Source organism: Rattus norvegicus, chromosome 13 (assembly GCF_036323735.1).
Source record: "Rattus norvegicus strain BN/NHsdMcwi chromosome 13, GRCr8, whole genome shotgun sequence".
NCBI classification, from domain to species: Eukaryota; Metazoa; Chordata; class Mammalia; order Rodentia; family Muridae; genus Rattus; species Rattus norvegicus.
Window position 1 is genome coordinate 70,491,483 of NC_086031.1, and position 20,249 is coordinate 70,511,731.

General features: G+C 51.2%; 1 protein-coding gene across 2 annotated transcripts in view; it reads right to left on the reverse strand.

The window, feature by feature from the left end:
* Nucleotides 1–8,577: 8,577 nt before the first annotated feature.
* Nucleotides 8,578–20,249, reverse strand: part of Qsox1 (quiescin sulfhydryl oxidase 1) — a 37,652-nt gene continuing 25,980 nt past the window's right edge. Inside the window, exons 8-13 of one of the 2 annotated variants that reach the window (NM_053431.3) lie at nucleotides 18,256–18,385; nucleotides 14,873–14,995; nucleotides 13,943–14,090; nucleotides 11,484–11,663; nucleotides 10,119–10,345; nucleotides 8,578–9,267 (exon numbers count right to left, since the gene is read on the reverse strand). In NM_053431.3, coding sequence (NP_445883.1) covers nucleotides 9,259–9,267; nucleotides 10,119–10,345; nucleotides 11,484–11,663; nucleotides 13,943–14,090; nucleotides 14,873–14,995; nucleotides 18,256–18,385 — 817 coding nt within the window. In that variant the 3' untranslated portion in view covers nucleotides 8,578–9,258. Of the gene's footprint in view, nucleotides 10,346–11,483; nucleotides 11,664–13,942; nucleotides 14,091–14,872; nucleotides 14,996–18,255; nucleotides 18,386–20,249 lie in introns of both variants that reach the window. The other variant, NM_001109898.1, reaches the window with a different exon arrangement.

Consider the following 20,249-nt stretch of genomic DNA (forward strand, 5'->3'; position numbering starts at 1 on the left):
AACAGACAGAGAGACTGTACCAGACCATGCTACACCCTACCCACACACACAGGGATACCAACTACAGGGAACTGTTATTAAAGTTTTCATGTTCTTTATGCTTTTGGAAACAGTGGCCACTGTGGTTAACAATATATGGTGCATTAAAAAAGCTAATAGTGGGGCTGGAGAGATGGCTCAGCGGTTAAGACCACTGACGGCTCTTCCAGAGGTCCTGAGTTCGATTCCCAGCAACCACATGGTGGCTCACAACCATCTGTCATGGAATCTGATGCCATCTTCTGGTGTGTCTGAAGACGGCTACAATGTACTCACATATGTAAAATGAATAAATAAATCTTAAAAAAAAAAGCTAATAGTGATCTTTAAACATGTCTCAGAGTGGAGGAGAGGGGGCAAAGCAGTGTCCCTAACTTAGCCTTAAGTGCAGTGGCTAGCAAGATGGCATGATAAGAGAAGCAGTAGCTTCAGCCATCTTGTCACCTGTCCTAGGGTTTTTTGCTGTGAAGAGACACCACATCCAAGGTAACTTACAAAGACAAACATTTAATTGGGGCTGGCTTCCAGCTTCAAAGGTTCAGTCTAGGCAGACATGGTACTGGAAAAACTGAGAGTTCTACATCTTGATCTGAAGGCAGCCAGGAGACTTTCTTCCACACGGGGTGGAGCTTGAGCATAGGACATCAAAGCCTTCCCCCAACAAGGCCACACCTCCTAATAGTGTCACTTCCTGTAGGCCGAGCATATTCAAACCACCACATTGCCCTACACCAAAAGGAGTTGGAGCATATCATACAGAACTCTTGATAGAGATTGCTATGGGTCAGCAACATGTCCAGCAGTTGCTGGTAGCTGCATGAGGTACTGAGTTTAGGAAAGAGGGAAGACATCAGCCAGCTCAACCATCTCCTCAGAGATCCCCTGGGTTGTATTTGATGACATACTCCTATTTCTCAAGGTTGGCCTCTGGTTCCACCTGACTAGTGTAAAAGTTGAATTCACCAGAAAAAGGGATGAGATGAGAGCTGTACCCAAGCTTTACAAATACATGGCTTGGGCTGAGCCCGTAGCATTCCTAACTACCCCTAGGACTAGGCCGGGGGACTGCTCGTCTCCATACAATCTAATCTGCAGGCCCAGACCTTGAAGGCTTCAGCTTCCATACTCTATCTGCTAACCCAGGCCTAAAATGTTTCAGCCTCCAAGACTTACTGCTGTATAAACTCACTCTTTCTAGCCTTTCCGAACTGTTTGTCTGTCTGGTTCAACTCAGTTGTTCTGGCTCTAACTCCTCTCCAACCTGACTGATTCAAATTGGTTTCTCCTGGCTTCTGACTGAATTGCTGTTAGAAAAACTGCCTCTGAACTCCACAAACTAAACTGCACTGAACCCAACTGAATTCTACTTCACTTTCTCCCTACACTGCTCTGATGTAGCTTTTCTTTCCAGTCTGTTCTCATGAGAGTAGGGCGTATCCTATCTCTGACTTATTCTGTCACATCTTTCTCTTATCTGTCATTTTGTCTCCACCTCAGTGAGACGTCATTGTTTGGGGTTAAAAATGTGTACTAAAGGTGTGTCTGTATTCAAGACAGAGGGATTAAAGGTGTGTGCTAAGGGCGTGTTTGTATTCTAGCCAGATCACACAGACCTAGGTCTTTGGACATGATTCCTTGCCAGAGTGGTCATGTTGCTGGATTAAAATTCTTCTCCAGACCAGAGAAGGTGATTCATGTCTTCTAGTACATCCACATCCTCTACCACAACCCAGTGAAGCTTGCACTGAGCCCTCCTGTTGCACAGAGGAAGGAGACAAATGACATGGAGGTTAAACCTCAGTCCAGGGAAAGCACAGGCACATCTGCTCTTCCACTAGGCTCCTGAAGCACATGGCTATGGCTGTGTGGTCTACAGCTGGGACTCCACTTATATGATGGGACGCTAATAGATATGAAATGTGCATAGTACACAGCTGGCCTGTTGGCTACTACCAGTTCTTCTGCAACATGGCGGGGGAGAGATGGTTCTTGTAGATACACAGCCCAGGAACACTTGGGATACAACATAGAGCTTCCAGGAATCTCACACTTAGATGTACAATGATATTTCTGAGAGTTCATAGGTGTACACTACATCCTAGGTCATTGTTGGAAAATTAGTATCCAAGGACCTGGGATTTATGTACAAAATGGTATAAAATCTTTACAGAGCAAAGAACATAGTAGCCAAGTAGAGTCATCTAGGAGACATTGTACCTTTGCTGCTTATGCTGCTGCTGCCTTCCAGTAGAAGAGAAGATATTTAAGAGCAGTGCAGGGGAGAGAATGGAGTGAAGTTCAGAGACATTTTTCCCCCAAGCAGAGCAATTCAGTCAGAAGCCAAGAGGATCTGATTTGAATCAGTCAGCTGGAGAGGAGTTTGAGCCAGCATAGCTGAGTTGAATCAGCCAGCCAGAGTTCAGAAGGATTCTAGAAGGATGCATTCTCCTCTAGTTGTAGACAGTCTGCTCTCTGCTACTACTTTAGTGAGTTTACTTCTAAGGCACAGGGTCTACTAGAATTCTTGTCTTCTTGGCCTGTGGTGCCAGCTGGTGACATTGTCTTCATGAGATCTCATGGTTGGCACTTCTCATCCTTACCATGGTCTGCATTTGCCTCAGAGATTTCATTTTTGGGATACATGGAGGTCCACATCTGCAGTAGTTTCTCCATAGTTTCTTTCTGGAATGTAGATATTTCTGAGTGAGGATTGTCTGACTCTGAGTTTGGTTACCTTCAAAGTGAAGGGTGTGCCATCGTGGCAGTGTGGAGAGGTGAACAGGCTAATGCAAGTTAAAATCATTAGTATTTATTTGCTAACACACGAAAAACATAAATTTAAATTGGGAAAGTAGCACAATATTGCTGCTGGAATCCATCTTGAACTTCTGTGCATTCCTATCAGTCATGAGATTTTTTTTAAAGTTAATTTCTGTACACACACACACACACACACACACACACACACACACACACACACGCCCCTGCCATAGCACGCATATGGAGGCCAGGGGATATCTTTTGTGAATTGGTTCATACCTTCCCTCTTGTTAGGGCAGAGCCAGCCATTCTTGTTCTTGACTATACAGGAGACTCCAGGCTAGCTGGCCTACAAGTTTCTGGCAGATTCTCCAGTCCCCATTTGCCACCTTGTTGTAGGAATGCTACTGGGACAACAGGTCCATATCATCGCATTAAAAAAAACAAAAAACAACTGTGTTGTAGGCCCAGAACTAAGGTCATCAGGCTTGCCTGGCAAGCACTTGCACCTGCTGATCTGGTGCTTAGCCTGAGCCTTCTGTCTTGTCACATAGGAGTATTTGAGTAAATGCCTAACAAATGCTTTTACAAGTGAATTTTCTCATGTTCATCAAGTGTGCCTTTCTTTAAAAGTGTTTTTTTTAAGAACTCTGTTCTAGTGTTATGAATAGCTCTTAGGTCAGCCAAAGGTCCTTTTTTGTAAAGATTTACAGATATGATATTGAAATATTTGTTATTAAAAAATTGTACATTCTGGTCTCCAAAGACAGAAGAAGAAGAAGAAGAAGAAGAAGAAGAAGAAGAAGAAGAAGAAGAAGAAGAAGAAGAAGAAGAAGAAGAAGAAGAAGAAGAAGAAGAAGAAGAAGAAGAAGAAGAAGAAGAAGAAGAAGAAGAGGAAGGTAGAGGAGGAGGAGAAGGAGGAGGAGGAGGAGGAGGAGGAGGAAGAAGAAGAAGAAGAAGAAGAAGAAGAAGAAGAAGAAGAAGAAGAAGAAGAAGAAGAAGAAGAAGAAGAAGAAGAAGAAGAAGAAAAGGGGGAGGAGGAGGAGGAGAAGAAGAAGAAAAGGAGGAGAAGGGGAGAAGAAGAAGAAGAAGAAGAAGAAGAAGAAGAAGAAGAAGAAGAAGAAGAAGAAGAAGAAGAAGAAGAAGAAGAAGGTGGAGGAGGAGGAGAAGGAGGAGGAGGAGGAGGAGGAGGAGGAGGAGGAGGAAGAAGAAGAAGAAGAAGAAGAAGAAGAAGAAGAAGAAGAAGAAGAAGAAGAAGAAGAAGAAGAAGAAGAAGAAGAAGAAGAAGAAGAAAAGGGGGAGGAGGAGGAGGAGGAGAAGAAGAAAAGGAGGAGAAGGAGAAGGAGGGGAAGGGGAAGGGGAAGGAGAAGAAGAGGAGGAGGAGGAGGGGGAGGGGGAGTGGGAGTGGGAGGGGAAGGGGAGGGGGGAGGGGAAGGGGGAAGGGGGGAGCAGGAGGAAGCACCACTACCACCACCCTGGTCTTGGTTTTGTAATCAAAGAAATTAATTACTAAACTTTAATTAAGAAAAGATTTTGTATCCAAGTGGTGGCAGTGCCTTTAATCCCAGCACTTGGGAGACAGAGGCAAGAGGCAAGTGGATTTCTGAGTTCAAGGCCAGCCTGGTCTACAGAGTGAAGGATAGTCAGAGCTACACAGAGAAATCCTGTCTCAAAAAACCAAACCAAACCAAGTCAAAAAATAAATAAAGAAAGAAAAGATTTTTAAAGATAGAAAGGAGGAGAAGTGTTGTGGTAAATATTTAAAAAACTGGCTAACCTTTTATCCCGCTAGTTCTGGCTCCTAGGTGGTAGGGCCTCATGGCACTTGGTTCCCTTTTGACCCACTCTAGTTCCAGCTCCTATGGGGCTGCATGGCACTGCCGGGTATCCTTATTTCAGTGGCTCCATGCTGTCCCCACGTGCTCTCTGACCCAGGCATTCCATGGCCCATTCCCGAGTAGCACCACACTGGCCCGTAGAGTTAGTTTCAGCACCCGGGGGGCCAAATGGAACCAGCCATAATTTATCTCTAATTAGTATCTCTCCCAGGGGCTTTCTGCTAGCCGAGAACTCTCTGGTTCCAGCTCTCAGCCTGGGCAGGCCTATCACAGCTCCCTGCCAAGGATTCTGCTCATACTCCCAACAAACCAGTGAAATCAAGACTCAATAAACTGTAATCTATCAATCAGATTTATATGTTAAATTCTCAATCCACAATACATCCACACAAAAAACTCACAACCAATTGATAAGGATATAAACCGCCCACCTAGATAAGACAAATTGATCTATAGAAATCCACCCCTTCAGAAATAAACATATCTACCTAGGGCCATTCAAGACCACCTGGATCTGGGTCATCCTTCTCCATCTCCGTCCTGATCCTCCTCCTTCCTTCCCCTTCTCTCCCGCCTTACAACAGCTTTGTCCCCGCCTTATTTTTTTAACCATCCAATCATGGCCTTGACCTAATTTGTGCCACCTCTCACCTGCATACAGGCATCAACCTACAGAGAAGAGAGGGAGAACCTCATGGCCTGGAGTCATTTTCAGACCTTAGATTTTAGATAAAAGAGGAACACATGCTTTGGACTTCAAGACACCAGCCGAGGAGGGCTCCAGGATGAATTCTGATCTCAGCTCTCCTTGGTTCTCACACCCCCGGCTCCTCTTGATGCTTTGGTACCTGAGTGTGCAGGGATGGATCCTATAGTGGCCCGATACTCCCAGGACTCCCAACCCACTCTGGTGCTCAGGTGAGCTCTCCTGCAGTTACCCTGTAGAGCTGCCTTCTGAATCCCAGTGCTATAGACCTGTCACTCCTGCTGGGGGCATTTAAAATACAGTTGTCCTAGTGAATGAAGCGTTAAGAAACCTACTGTCTAGATTCAGTAAGTAGTGTCACACTGCTTTAAACAGCTGCTCCTTTGTTAACCTTGCTGGCCCCACAATGACCGAGGAGGCCACTTAGTGGCAGAGCAATGCAGTAAGATATGCAGTTTCTAGAACAAGATGGAGAGGTGGCCGGCTGATGATGGAGGTGGATGAACTAGCTGTTGTCCAGAGTCTTTCCTTTCCACCCAGTCAAGTGCCTGGAAGCCCCAGGGAGAGCTGAGCAACAATGCAGCTGGATACCGCCAGCCCTGGCCAGGGAGTTTCTCCATCTATAATCTTCATGGATGTTGTGTCTCCCTCGGCTCCCTCCTAAGCTTGTGCCTTTGTGGTTTCCAAACTCTCCTGTCTGTGACGCACCTCGTGACCTAGGAGGCAATGAAGCCTGGATAGGACCTAGGGAAAGTGACCAAAGACTGGGCCCTTGGCCATCTGCAGTCCCGTTACTCTCTCTGCAGTCCTCAGCTGACCGGCTTTCCAGAGTGTGTTCCTCCAGAGAGGAGCCAAAGTTCTGACAGAAGACTTCGTCGAGGGCTGGGACCCCAAGGGCTTGGCCTCTCTGTTAAGGAGACCATACTGCTGGGGCCAGACAGAAGACAGACGGGGAGGGATAAGGACGGTGCTACCTATCTTCAGTATAACTGCCCCTCAGGACATCAGAGGAGGTTAGGCCAGACAAGAACAAGCACAAGGGTGTGTGTAAAGGAGCATGTGGGTTAGACTGTTTCTCTCAGAATTTAACTGGTTCCTCAGGCCGAGTGGAAATCCTCCCCGTTGCTTCTGCCCCAGCCTTCCATCAGAGGCATTTGGCTATGTGATGTGAGGTATGAACCAGGGTCAGGAAGCCAGAAAGCCACACCTGAGGAGGTGCAGGCAGGTAGCTCAAGGACTGCTGTGGCAGAACTTTGGAGACCCTGCCTAGTATTGCTGAGAGTCCCCCTTCCCAACTGTCCTGAGAGGGTCCATCAGGATACAACTGCACTGTGGCTTCCTTCAGCCAGGATACCCTCCCCTCCAAGAGGGTGCTGTGGCCAGAATGTGAAGGGGAACAAGAGCACTAGAAAAGAGCTCTCTCCTGGAGGGTGTCCCCACACTGCCTTCATCATGACCTACACCTCAGATCACATATGGTCTTCTAGCAGGGTTCAGAAGAACCTGCTGAGGGTGTCCCTCCTTCAGAGTATGCTGATCACTGGATCCCACACCCACCTCAGTCAGTAACATCAGGTACAAGGGGGTACCTTGGGCCTGGGCCAAGGTGTGCCCCTGAGAAATTACATCATGCCACAGATCTGGTATAATGGGGGCTTATTGGGGGTAGGAGAGTGAGAGTAGAGGCAGATGTGGACATGTAGACAGGCAGAGGCTGAGTCATGAGGACAGGGAAGGACAGAAAGAGGGGGAAGGGGGGAAAGGAGAGAGAGAGAGAGCAGGAGCACACACATACACAGCTGGGGCAGCAAGGGCAGGCGATGATGTAAGTCATTGCTAGGTCCCTGGGAAGAGCCTAGTGGAGTCACCTGTAAGCTAACATCAAGGACTGAGTCTAGTCTAACCCAGCACAGGAAATCCTGACATAATCATGATGATAATTAGGTTTTTGTTTTGTAGTAACATTTCTTTATTGGACTGTCACTTTAACCCCTAACCCCTAGAACATGACTGGCCAGACATGTGGGTTTCTGTCCAACCCAGCAAAAGGACTCTTTGCCTTGCAGGTTTCCCCTTAGAACCCTCTTCTACCAAAGAGTTTCCCAGAGAAACAGCCAGAAAGGCCTGAAAGGCAGAAAGCCCCAGCTCCAGGATGGCTGCACGGGCAGAACAGTGGCCAGTTGGTGGGCAGGCTGGTTTATCCGAGCCATGGGTGTGAGCCCTGGGAAGTCAAGGAACAAGGCAGTGGGGCAGGAGCCCACCCTGCCTATCAATTAGAAGGTCTGAGATAGGACCATGGGGCTCACTGTGCAGAAGGAAACTCATACCACAGCTTCAAGCAGGGGCCTGCCTACGCTCAGTCCTGTGGCTGTGCAGTGTGGAGCAAGCCCGCGGTGGCATTTCCAGTAGAGTCCCAGTCTTAGAGTCCCAGGTTTGATTTTAGGAAGTACGCTTGCTGGTACTATAGGACTGGCTGACAGGAATCTTACTTGACATTCTATGAGCAGTCAGGCTATGGGGCTCATCTGGTAAGGAACCTCTGTGGTCTTGGACTGGTAGGGCACTTCCTTGAACAAAGGCCCTTGGAGCCTCTTTCAGAAACCCTGATGTTGTGCTGGCCTGTCAGCCCCTCGGACCCTCAAGCAGGGTCCATCAGGGAAGGAGCTGGGCTGCTAAAGAGGTCAGATGCCCGGCCGGCTGCATCCTCCCCCACCCCAGCTGCCCCGCGCAGGGGGTGTCCTTGGCTTTCCACCTGCTGCACCCAGTGCCAGGCCATCTAAGCTGAGTGAAGATGTCAGAGAAAAGCCCCAATCTGATCGGGGGCTTCTGCTCCCCCTAATGAGGTTCATTATCAGCTGCTCTGATCCCTGTAAAGCCCAGCAGGCTGGATTAGGGGCAAACTCTAATCCGGGCTGACTCCTCCTGGCCAAGCAGTCAGCCCAGGCTGGCTGGACAAACAAGCCTGCCGGTCCTGGGAAGAGCTGAAGGTGGCAGTTGCAGCAGGTCCCTCTGACACCCCGGCAGGTCCAGCAAAGGTGGAGAGCAGGAGGTGGCTGGGCCATCATCAAGGCCTGTCCCCTGTGTATGTGTGGAGACTCATGGGCTGGGGCAAGAGTGCTCTATGGGGAGGGGGGTGAGCGACTCTGCTCCTGCTCCCAGGAGCGCTCTGGCTGCTGTGAGTTTGGTGTAGACACAGACAATGCCTCTCCAAGGATCAAGTCAAACACACTCTGCGAGACTTAACAAAAATAATTTTATTCCACATCCCTCCCAAGCAGTAGGAACTGGTGGGAATGAAGCACGTGAGCCGGTCTCTCCACCCCCTCCTGCCAGCCGTGGAACCAGCCAGGAGAGAGGGACATTCTGCTTACTGCTCTCAACCTAGCACCTTCCACACCCCCCAGTTAGCATTGATTTTAGAGACCAAAGTAAGAGACAAGCATCCAGCCCAGAGAGGAGTCTGCCCTCTCACAGGTAGCTCAGGACTAAGGCACTCCAGACCCCAGCATCACCCACCCCCTTTCCCCTACCACCAAGCAAGCGCTGCACCCACAGTCCGGCAACTGTCCCCCTCCAGCCTGCCAAACCACACCACCTCGAGCTACACTCTTGCAGCAGAAACCCCACTGTGAGCCTGGGTGACCAGAGTCATTTCCTGAGGCTCCCAGACCCCACCACAGCTGAGGTGCTGGAGCTGGGTAGGCCAGAGAAGGCCGGAAGGGATGCGGTTTTCTTCATGTTGAGAGGGAGGGAAGTGGACAACCTCAGAAGGCGTGAGGAGGTCCACCCCTGCCCACCCCGCCCCGATACTCTCCTCTGGATGAGAAACCTTGGAAACTCTGGACTTGTTTGCCTCAGTTCAAGGCCAAGGCCAAGCAGGAGACACTGAGACTTCAGCAGGAATGGGGCAGGGCTTCACAAAAGCTGAAAAACAGAATTTGGTGCTGAGCCTCCCAGAAGCCCGGAGCCCTGCGAGCCCTGTGAGCCCTGCATTAGGCTGCTCCTACCCCATGCTGGCCAGGCCAGACCAGCACCCTGTTTCTGTTTTGTCTATGGAATCCTCACAGTAGACGCCAGGGTTCACTGCAACAACTCACTTTCTTGGACTTCCCACTCTCCTAAGCCAGACAATGGGACAGGGGGTAGAAAGGCAGCAAGGGGGCCAGTGGGCAAAAAACAAAACACCCCATAGACAGCAGCTCCTTCTCGGTCCTTTGCTGGGCAGTTCAGGCTGTGGGGTAACTAACATGGCCCTTGGGGGTTCTCATCCTGGCCCGGAAGTAGGTATACATGGCCAGCAAGCCCATGAAGGACACAGAGTAGAGCCCCACACAGAGGCTAATGTCCAGGAAGGAAACTCCTCCTCCCAGAACCTGGAGCCACTGGCGTCGGCCCTGTATAGCTAGGGCCTCTGGCTCTCCTTCGAGTATACTGGCTAGCTGCTTGGGGCTGTGGCCGCCTCGCCTGGGCGCTAAAGGGCCTTGGAGGTGGTTCACCTCAGGCAGCAATAAGGCTTCAGTGTCTCTCTTGCTCAAGTGTTGCTGCCCCTGGGCATTCTCCTGCACATCCCTCAGAAGCTCTTCCGTGTGCTCAGGAGGGCCCTGCCCTGGTGACGCTCCACCCATACTGAGGCCTGCGTTTAGTTCCTGGGGACCACTTGCTTCAGGCTTCCCAGCTGGTACATCTAGGGCAGTGGCTCCCGGGGATGCTGCAGAAGCAGCCTGCTCATGGCCCAGCACTGAATTCCCGGTCTCCAGTTTTAATGTATCCATTACCAGGTTGGGGGAAGCTTCTGGATCCTGGGTGCCCCTCCGGGATGCTGGTCCAGGTGCAGGAGGGTCTCTGACGATGTTTGCTGGGGAGAAGTGAGCCTTGAGAAAGTTGAGGGTGGCACCGAGGTCCCACAAAGGCACTTGTCCGTTGACTTCATTGTGACAGGCAGAACACAGCTCACGGGGTGGCCACTGCACCTTGGGGAATTGGGGGTCCTCGCTCAGAGCACCTGGGGAGGGAAGGGCACACGGGGGAGGGGGGCTGTGACATCCAGTCTGCCTGGAGCTCATATCTCTTTTGTTCACAACACCAGCTTTTTCATCTGCAGAAAGGCTCACCAAGCCTTTGAAAGGATGGGAGACAGAGATAAGATGAAGAAAACAAAAGCCAAATGGAAACGAGACAAAGCAGGAGTAGCCAGGCTCGGTGGAACAGGTCTATAATCCCTGCTACCCGAGGGGGTCCATGCTCGGTGGAACAGGTCTGTAATCCCTGCTACCCGAGGGGAATCCAAGACATTCAGAAGGATTGCATGTTCAGGGCCAGTCTGGACACCTCTGGCTCAAAACCAGAAGGCAGAGGAGAATTAGGGGAGATAGCTTGGTAGTAGGGTGTTTGACTCGCTTGAGCTAGGCCCCAGGTTCAAGTCCAAGCATCACCACAAACCCAAACAATCCCTGGACAGGTCGGCACAGTTCTGGCCTACAGTGTGACCTGGCCACGGCAGCATTGGGTGGCAGAGGTGAGGTAAAGATAGAGAAAAGCCTGGCGGAAGGTAGGCATATGTCTTCTTAAAAGCCACTAGGAGGCTCCAGAACAGGGAACCAAGTGCTAGCTCACAGTACCACCCGCTCCATCCAGCTCCTACCCTAGAAAGGCTGTCTGGGAGGTACACCCTGCTCCCTGGATATGTAGTATCCAGCCTAGAGAAGGCTCCCTCCCCCCAGGCTCTGTGTGTAGGACCCACCATGCTCCCACTTGCAAGGGAATATATACAATGTAAATGAGGGTGACTAATTACATTGGGGAAGCTCCCCAGCCCCGCCCAGCCCACTCTCTGATAGGAACTTTCTCTAGGAATGGAAAACCCATGCTCTCTCTTCCCTGTTACTCCATAAGAGGCTCACAGAGGGACACAGAGCAGAGGACAGGAGAGAGGGAGGGGTCCTGGGACTAGCAGGGGCAGTCGCACTGGTACTGAGCACCAGGGTCATTCAGTGCCCCCTGTTTCCTCCGCACCCAGGGCTAATGGTACTGGACTGGTTACCAGGCCTGGCAGGTATGTGTAAGACGCAGAGTGCCACTGAAAAAGACAACCAAAACGCCCCCCAAAGTCACCTCCAGCTTTGGAAGTGACCCCTCCTTACCCGAGAGGCGAGCGTTGACCCTGTTGTGACTCGTCCAGAGCCAGAGAACGGCATTACTGGGACTTTTCACTTGGTGCATGGATGCTGCAGCCATCTGCTCAAAATGGTTGGCACAGTCTCGGCAGCCGAAGAAGGACTGCACATAGCTTCGCATGGCTTGCAGGACCTCCTGGCCGTCAGCTGCAGGGAAAGGAGACACCACAGAAAGGCCCTTCACACTGCCAGCCTCTGCTGTCTCTGCCATGGTTCCCCACGGGCTGCCCTACCCTCCTCCACTCTGCTGTGGTCACCCTGCAAAGGCCTCACATTCTGACCCAGGCCTAATGCTCCCTTGCCTACTTCCCCCCTTGCGGGGAGTTGGGGGGGGTCACCACAGAGATGGTCCCATTTCCTCCAAAACCCCTAAACCGCAGCCCCCCTCTCCTTTTCAGTGGGACATCCGGGCTCTATGTGGCAGGGCTAGACAGCTGACAGGGGCAGAACACTCACTGGAACCCATGGCCCTCCTTCACCTGCCTGCTTCAGGTTTCCCATTCGACTTGCTCTTTAGCAGGCCTTGCCTCTCGGGACACTCTTAGAAGTCCGTCCTCCTCTACTCTGAATACCTTCTAGTCTGTTCTGTGTCCCTCTTATTCTCACTGACTCTCCTATATAGGCTGGTGCCAGCAAGGGTCTCTGTTGACTCCTGCACATTTTCTTGAACTGAAACCAGACTCTCTGGAAGGTCACCTGCCCACACTTTCTATGACTTTTTTCTCCTCTATACCCCAGATACCTCAGGGCTTGCTTCCTGTTGCAATGGTCCCTCCTCTGCAGAACTCCAACCATTTATAACTACCTCCATCCCCCAGGCCTTGCAGACATCTCTCATGTGTATGTCGGTCTCTCTCTCTCTCTGCTTTGCAACATCAATGTCTGTTCCGCTGTGCCCCTTACCTCCAAAGCCCCATTTCTTCTGCACCCACTCAGGTATAATTGCCCCCACATACACCCACTCAGGTATAATTGCCCCCACATACACCCACTCAGGGGTAATTGCCCCCACATACACCCACTCAGGGATAACTGCCCCCACATACACCCACTCAGGGATAACTGCCCCCACATACACCCACTCAGCTATAACTGCCCCCACATACACCCACTCAGCTATAACTGCCCCCACATACACCCACTCAGGTATAATTGCTCCCACATACACCCACTCAGGGATAATTGCCCCCACATACACCCACTCAGGGATAATTGCCCCCACATACACCCACTCAGGGATAACTGCCCCCACAAACACCCACTCAGGGATAACTGCCCCCACATACACCCACTCAGGGATAACTGCCCCCGCATATACCCACTCAGGGATAACTGCCCCCACAAACACCCACTCAGGGGTAATTGCCCCCACATATACCCACTCAGGGATAACTGCCCCCACATACACCCACTCAGGGATAACTGCCCCCACATACACCCACTCAGCTATAACTGCCCCCACATACACCCACTCAGGTATAACTGCCCCCACATACACCCACTCAGGTATAATTGCTCCCACATACACCCACTCAGGGATAACTGCCCCCACATACACCCACTCAGGGATAACTGCCCCCACAAACACCCACTCAGGGATAACTGCCCCCACATACACCCACTCAGGGATAACTGCCCCCGCATATACCCACTCAGGGATAACTGCCCCCACAAACACCCACTCAGGGGTAATTGCCCCCACATATACCCACTCAGGGATAACTGCCCCCACATACACCCACTCAGGGATAACTGCCCCCACATACACCCACTCAGCTATAATTGCCCCACATACACCCACTCAGGTATAACTGCCCCCACATACACCCACTCAGGTATAATTGCTCCCACATACACCCAATCAGGGATAACTGCCCCCACATACACCCACTCAGGGATAACTGCCTCCGCATATACCCACTCAGGGATAACTGCCCCCACATATACCCACTCAGGTATAACTGCCCCCACATACACCCACTCAGGTATAATTGCCCCCACATACACCCACTCAGGGATAACTGCCCCCACAAACACCCACTCAGGGATAACTGCCCCCACATACACCCACTCGGGGATAACTGCCCCCGCATATACCCACTCAGGGATAACTGCCCCCACATATACACACTCAGGGATAACTGCCCTCACAAATACCCACTCAGGGATAATTGCCCCCACATATACCCACTCAGCTATAATTGCCCCCACAAATACCCACTCAGGGATAACTGCCCCCACATACAGCTCTGCCATCTCTGCCCCCCTCTTCTCAACAGCTCCAGAACTATAGTCCTGCAAAAACTCCCTTTTCTCTCTCCTTTTTAGCTTCCCACTAATGCAGGATCATTCCAGTGGCTCCCATGGAGGTCAGAACAGATGGACAGACAGACTGAGGCAGTGTGGTGAGCAGGCCCTGGACTCACCTGGTTCTTGTGGGTGGGCCTCACTGTATCGGTGTGCCTGCACAGTCAGGAAGTGGAAGAGGACCCACAGGGAGCAGGGGAATCCCCGGAAATGTGGCTCACTGCCCTGGCAACCAATCCAGTTCACCTTCTCAGCAAGGACAGCGTTCTAAAGGGACACACGTGAGCGTGAGTGTGAATGCACAAGCGGAGAAGACAACGGGTGGAAAGGGGGACGACAAGAGAAGCTTCCTGGAGCACAAAGCACCCTGGCAAAGGAGGTCTTCCTCTTGGCCTATCACCTCTGCCATACTCACCCACCAGAGACTAGCAGATCTGAGAACCTATGGCATAGACCAAGTTCTGTCTGAGGTCCTTGGAAGCCTTGATACCTTATAAACCCAGGTGGGTCTGTCTGCAGTCTCCTGGGTGTGGCTTGCTTTTGCAGACAGCAGACAGAATAGGTGCCCTGCTGAGGGCCTCGCTGAGGAAGCAGCTGCTGTTTGGAGGCAGTCAAGAGTTAAACACTCTGGTGTCTTAGATAAATGTGGTGGCTCATGCCTATAATCTTCACATTAGGAGGGCTGATGCAGGAGGATTGCTGAGTTTCAAGGTCAGTAAGGCCCTACAGAGTAAGGCCCAATCTCAAAAATAAGTCTCCACTGCGGCATACTCAGAGGTTTTAGTTCCAATCACCCACGGCACTCACAGGGTCTTAGACTGGAACAGTTACTCTCCTAAACTTGGTTTCTCCATCTGCTAAGTGAGAATTCTGACGTATGAGGATCCAGTGAGACACTCCGCAGGACCCAGTGAAGAGCGGCCAATTAGTGCTAAGTGGAGTCACTAATGCAAACCTCTGACCGTCAGCGGAGACTGCGATGTTAAGTCCTTCCAGCCCCAGAAACGTCAAGGACGTCAACAAGGTCTTCACTTGCCTGCTGGACTCACCTCCTTCCTGCTGTCCAGAGCGGCTTTGAAGTAACTATAGGGAATCTTCTTTTTCTGCTGCTTCTGAAGCCAATCGTTTATGGAATGCAAGAAGTTCTGGACCAGAGGCTGGCCAGGGAAGTACTGTGGGTAGGAGAGCAAGTGGCAATTGGAGAGTAGGAAACAATTCTACAGAGTTTTGCAGGGTAACAAAAACCTGACAGGCACACATGTGAATTCATACACTCTATTCTGGACAGAGGAGAGGAAACTCTATGGGCCCTATGGGTCTCTCCTATCAAGGCTCAGGCTCCAAGGCTGGCCTAAGCACTGCAGCCACTCAGAGGAAGGTCCAAGCCCCAAACCACTCCCCAGGACTGTGGTGAACGCTGGGCACAAGGCTTCTTCTGACGCAGCAGCTGACTGCCCAGCTGGGTTTACACAGAGTGGGCAAGAGGTTAGCATCAGGTAAGTGAAGAAAACTGCAGCTGTATCTTAGCGGCTGCTCTGATGCCCAGAGTCCCTGCTATCACCCAACCCCCTTGGAGCAGCACTTGGGTTCTTCAGAAACTGAGGCAGAGACCAGGGCCCCTTCCCCATGACAAACACCCTGATGAGCAAGGGAGGAAAAAATTCGAGGACATCTTGAGCCATTCCCAGTGATGAGAGGGAAGGAAGATTGCGCTCCAGGGAAGGGGCTGTACAGTGGCATCACCAGAGGGAGGGACCAAAAAAGTCTTTAAATCCCTACGCAGGGCCCAGTGGGCCTCTACTCGCCTCCCTCTGGAACACCTGCTCCAGCTTGGAGTGCACTTTCTTTTTTGCTTTTGCTAAGTAAACTGTTTTTAGATATCTGTGTTTCTTGGCTCCGCTCTTTCTTTTGAAAAGACAAGAAGCAAACCAAGGAGAAACTTTCATTGGTAATAGGCTAGGCTGGCAAAAGACCTTTCATTTTTTAGCTCATGGGCTGCCAGTATGGACAGGCTAGCCTAGGGCTTAGGGCCAAGATCCAAATCTTGATGGTAACTCCCAAGAGCCTCAGAGGAACATGAAAAGCTACTTTGACAATAAGTCAACTCAAATCTGATTAGTATCAGCACTTTAAAACCACAAGGACTCAAGGGAGGAGGGGGTGTGTGCATGTGTGCATATGTGTGCATGGACAAATGCTTGTGGGGGTGGGGTGGGGTGAAGGGGACACAGCAGTGAAGCAAAGCAGATAAAACCTCAGGAGGAGAGATGTAGGTGAAGAAGACGATGTCGGAGAAATGTGCCGAGGGCAGGAGAAAGAAAACCACTGGGAGAATCTCAATATGAGAGCAGGACCAGCCAAACCTGCTACCAGAGCCAGCCCTCCGAGAGGGCATTAACTGTCCTTACCAAACGGCAAGGGCTAGCCATCCCCCAGAGTGAAAAATGGCCGGAAGGACTTGTGCTTCAGAACGCTTCCTCCTGGTCAGCTCCTGGGGCTCTGGGCCCACACACAGATTTACAGCTGAAAGTCAGCATTTCTCACTGACCTCCGCCTGCCACCCTGACTTGGCACCTTCTTTTGCCTTCAAGGACATGTATCAGAAGGAGGGATGAATTAAAGGGCTCCGGACAGCAAGGAGCAGGAAAACCTCAGTGAGCAAACGCCACCCAGTGGCCAGCCCTGATAGCGGCTTGCAAGTGACAGGGCTGAGAGAAGGGCCCCCTCACTCAGGCTTTCTCATAGGAGAGGGAGGGAAGAGGTTAGATGAGGTGTGGGTGGGAAGTTCACCTTCCACAAGGTGAGTCACCCCTCTGGGCTCTCACTTCCTTGTCTCTAAGATGGTGAGTACCATTCACAAAGTTTAAGAACGGAAAATAAGCAAATACACAGTCGTACTGGGGGTTTGTCAGCCTGCCAGAGCTTAAGGAAAGGAAGCAGCTTTGACTACTATTCTCCAGGAAAGAAAGAAGCTCCCTGGCAAAGTAGATAGAACATGTCAGTCAGTCATGCAGACAAAGGTCAGACAGGGTCTCTACACCTGTGTCCCAGGACCGTGCCCCTGCTGTGGGGCATACTATCTGGCTTCCCTCAGTCCTCTGCTTTAGTACCACGGTCTTCTCAGAGAGACCTGGCTCCTGGCTAAAGAGCCCCTTGGTAGCACACTCAGCCCCTGACGATCGGGCTGAGTGTGTCACTACCCTGTGCTGCCCAGGCCTCTATCAACCTGGATACTGTGTCTCCTCCTATCAGTTGCACACAGCCCGGCTGGGGAACAAACTAAATACCAGCTTGCTTATAGCTGAAAACAGATTCCAGCCGCACAGAGAAACTACTGCTTCTCAGGGCTCCTCTGAAATAGACTGGGCTTGGGGTATCCTCACTGAGGTCTGCAGGGTTGGGGAGCACATGAGAACTTTCCCTCACTGAGGTGGTAGGAAAAGAGTACAAAGGACTGCTCTGGATTTGTTCTTTCTGAATGTCCAACAGGGTGTCTGCACCAGGCCTCCTCAGTATTGTGGAGTGCAGGCTGCAGGCCTTTGAAGCTAGGACATAGCTCTGCCTTGCCTGCAACATTCCTTACAGGGGCTTCTTTGTATAAAGATACACAGGACACCAAGCTGAGAGAGTCAGAATGGTGGCAAAATGGGAGAGATCGGGAGGTTCCCCCAGACCCGCTGGGAAGGACAGTTCGGGTCAGCAGGACTGAGGGAGGCTGAGTCAGCAGGCAGGCCCAGGGGACAGGCAGCCCTGACTCAGCAGCAAAGCAAGGCAGGGCTGGCAGTGGATGGGAAGCCAGAGTGGGAGGCCTGGAAGACAGCTCAATGTGACAGTATCAAGTCTGGTCCTCCTGGCTATCTCAAGGCAAGCTGCTTGAGGCCCTGGGCCTTAAGTGGTAGTGATACAACTCTGTAGATCAGGCAAACAGACTACGTGCTTGTCCAACCAAAGCTGCTTCACTCAGACGTTACCATGGAGCGCAGTGCATGGTTAGACTGAGAAGAAAGACAGCAGAGCGGAAAGCGCCCCTCCTCCCTCTGGTGATGCACAGTCCTATTTCCTAGTCATCACGGCAGGGAGTAAGAAGCCACAGTCTAGTGCTGAAGTGAGGTGGAGAACTCAGGTAAGTAGGCAGAGTAAGTCACCAAATGACTGAACATACTCCCAAGTATTGGGATATCTGGCCTCTCCCCTCCTCTGTCTCTCTCCCCTCCCCTCTACAGGACGGGTGGTCTCTGGTCATGTGGGCTGGTATAAAATATGGCTGTAAGGGGAGGGTAGAAGCCTAGGGGGGCCTGGGCAGCTATGGGCCCAGGTGTCCAGTCAGATCTGAATTCCTCACGGAAGGGACTGATGTGGTATCTGTCCTCCGGGTACGCACACCAATCACATCCAGAAGTACAGAGACAAAGGGAGCTGGGGCCCTGCTTACCTTGGCCAATACTGCCACAAACTTTTTCAGGGCCACCAAGCGCTGTCCCTCCAGAACTGAGAACTTTCCCACTTCTACACGCAAGATGTAGTGTAGTGCAGACTCCAGGTCAGCCATGTAGATCTTGGAGCTGAGGGTCAAGAGGAAGTGGAAAGAAAAGAAGCATTAACCTCAGAGCAAGTAGGAAGGGAACGGAGCAAGGGGCATTGCTCATGTCATAGTGATGCATAGCGCATGGCTCTGGCAGTGGTTTGCTGAGGGCCTTGAGTGAGTAATTTCTCTAGGGCTCAACCCTTCATCTGTGTAACAGGCAGAACATACTGCTTATAGGTGGGCTGCAAAGAGGACTGACTGAAAACAGGTAGAAACCAGCTTGGTGCAGGTGGGCAGGGCCTTCTCTCCAGGTCCAGAGTCAGCTCCTTCTGTAACTCACTAATCAGGCTGAGTCTGTTCTGAGCCAAGACCCCAGGGGCAGACACACAGAGCATCAGTGCATACACACAAGGCTCTGGAAAAGCTAGGCTCTCTGTGGAAGTGGAAGGCCAAGAGGTTAGTTACCCACTGAGGCTAGGCACCTGGATGGTGCAGAGACAGGTGAGGAAACCCGTTTCCTATTTCTTTCAGGACTCATATACATTGCATCTAGACCCTGTCAGGTCTGATACCTTCCAGCCAGCTGTGCCTTCCCATGCCCACCGTGCTTCCACGGGGACAGCTCAGGTACTGCTGGGAACGGCACCGAATGTCAGCTACTTATTGACGTCGGCCTCCTGAGACCTGGCTCCTGGTCTCAGTGTGATAACCAGCTAGTCTTACGAGCTTAGGCACTTCCTATTCCCTGGGCTACCTCACCTGTAAAATTAACCAACCATTCTGCCTCCTGAAGGTACAGAGCCAACAGACAAGATGATCAGTGAGTACGCACACTTCTTCATTCTCAAGCAGTCTCCACTGTGGTGCCCCTAAGCCTCGGTCTGCCTCACTGCGTTCAGTTCCCAGCACCCACAAAGTGGTTTGTGACCTGTAACTCCAGCTCCAGGGGATCTGATGACCTCTTGTGGCCATAACACGTATATATGTAAATAATAAAAATATACATTTTTAAAAAGTGGCTTTGTGACTGAATGAGATCAGGCAAGGAGGTGGCAGGGCACCGTTACAGTGATTTGAATAATCGGAATGGTAAAAATGACCAGTGGTACCTTTGTGTGCATGCTTGTTTGGTGGTGGTGCATGTGTGCACATGTGTGCAGGTGTGCTCCCCTGTGTGGCTGCATGTGGAGACCAGAGGCTGGCAGAGGCATGTCTTCCTCGATCATCTTCTCCACTTTCTCTTTTGAAACAGGGTCTGTTCACTCAGCTTGGAGCTCACTGTTGCTGCTAGCAGACTGACCCTGGAGCCCCGGAGATCTGCCTGTCTGCGGCGTCACCAGTGCTGCAGGTACACTCCATCCAGCATTTACATGGTGCTAGTGACTTCACTCAAGGCTCGTCCTTCCACAAGTATTCTGCCCACCGAGCCGCCTCCCAGGCAGTCAGGGTCACCTTGCAAGTTTCTTTCCTTTTCACTTGACTAAAACTCTTTCCACTGTGCTTCCACAAATCAAGTCCCTGTGCAAGGGTATGAGATCCTTTCTGGACCTTTCTCCTACTCACAGGGCCAGATCTAAGCTGCCCGGTCACACAGCTTTGCTTACTGTGCACCTGGGAACAGCAAGAGGTCTACAGTTCAGTTCTATGTGTGGCATCAGGATGCCCAGAAGCCTCATAACAAGCAGTTCCTTCACACAATGCACGGTAACAAGGACCATCCAAAAACGCAATGAGCTCCCTGACCGTGGCATTCAGATGAAACTGTGACTTCCTAGAACGGATGCTTTGAGGGACCATAAAGTCTATTAGCAGGGAACACATCAGTCTTGTAGAGTCAGCTAAGGCAACCATCAAGGCTAGCTCAGCATCTGCCTACATCACCCTTATGCAAAGGCGTTGAG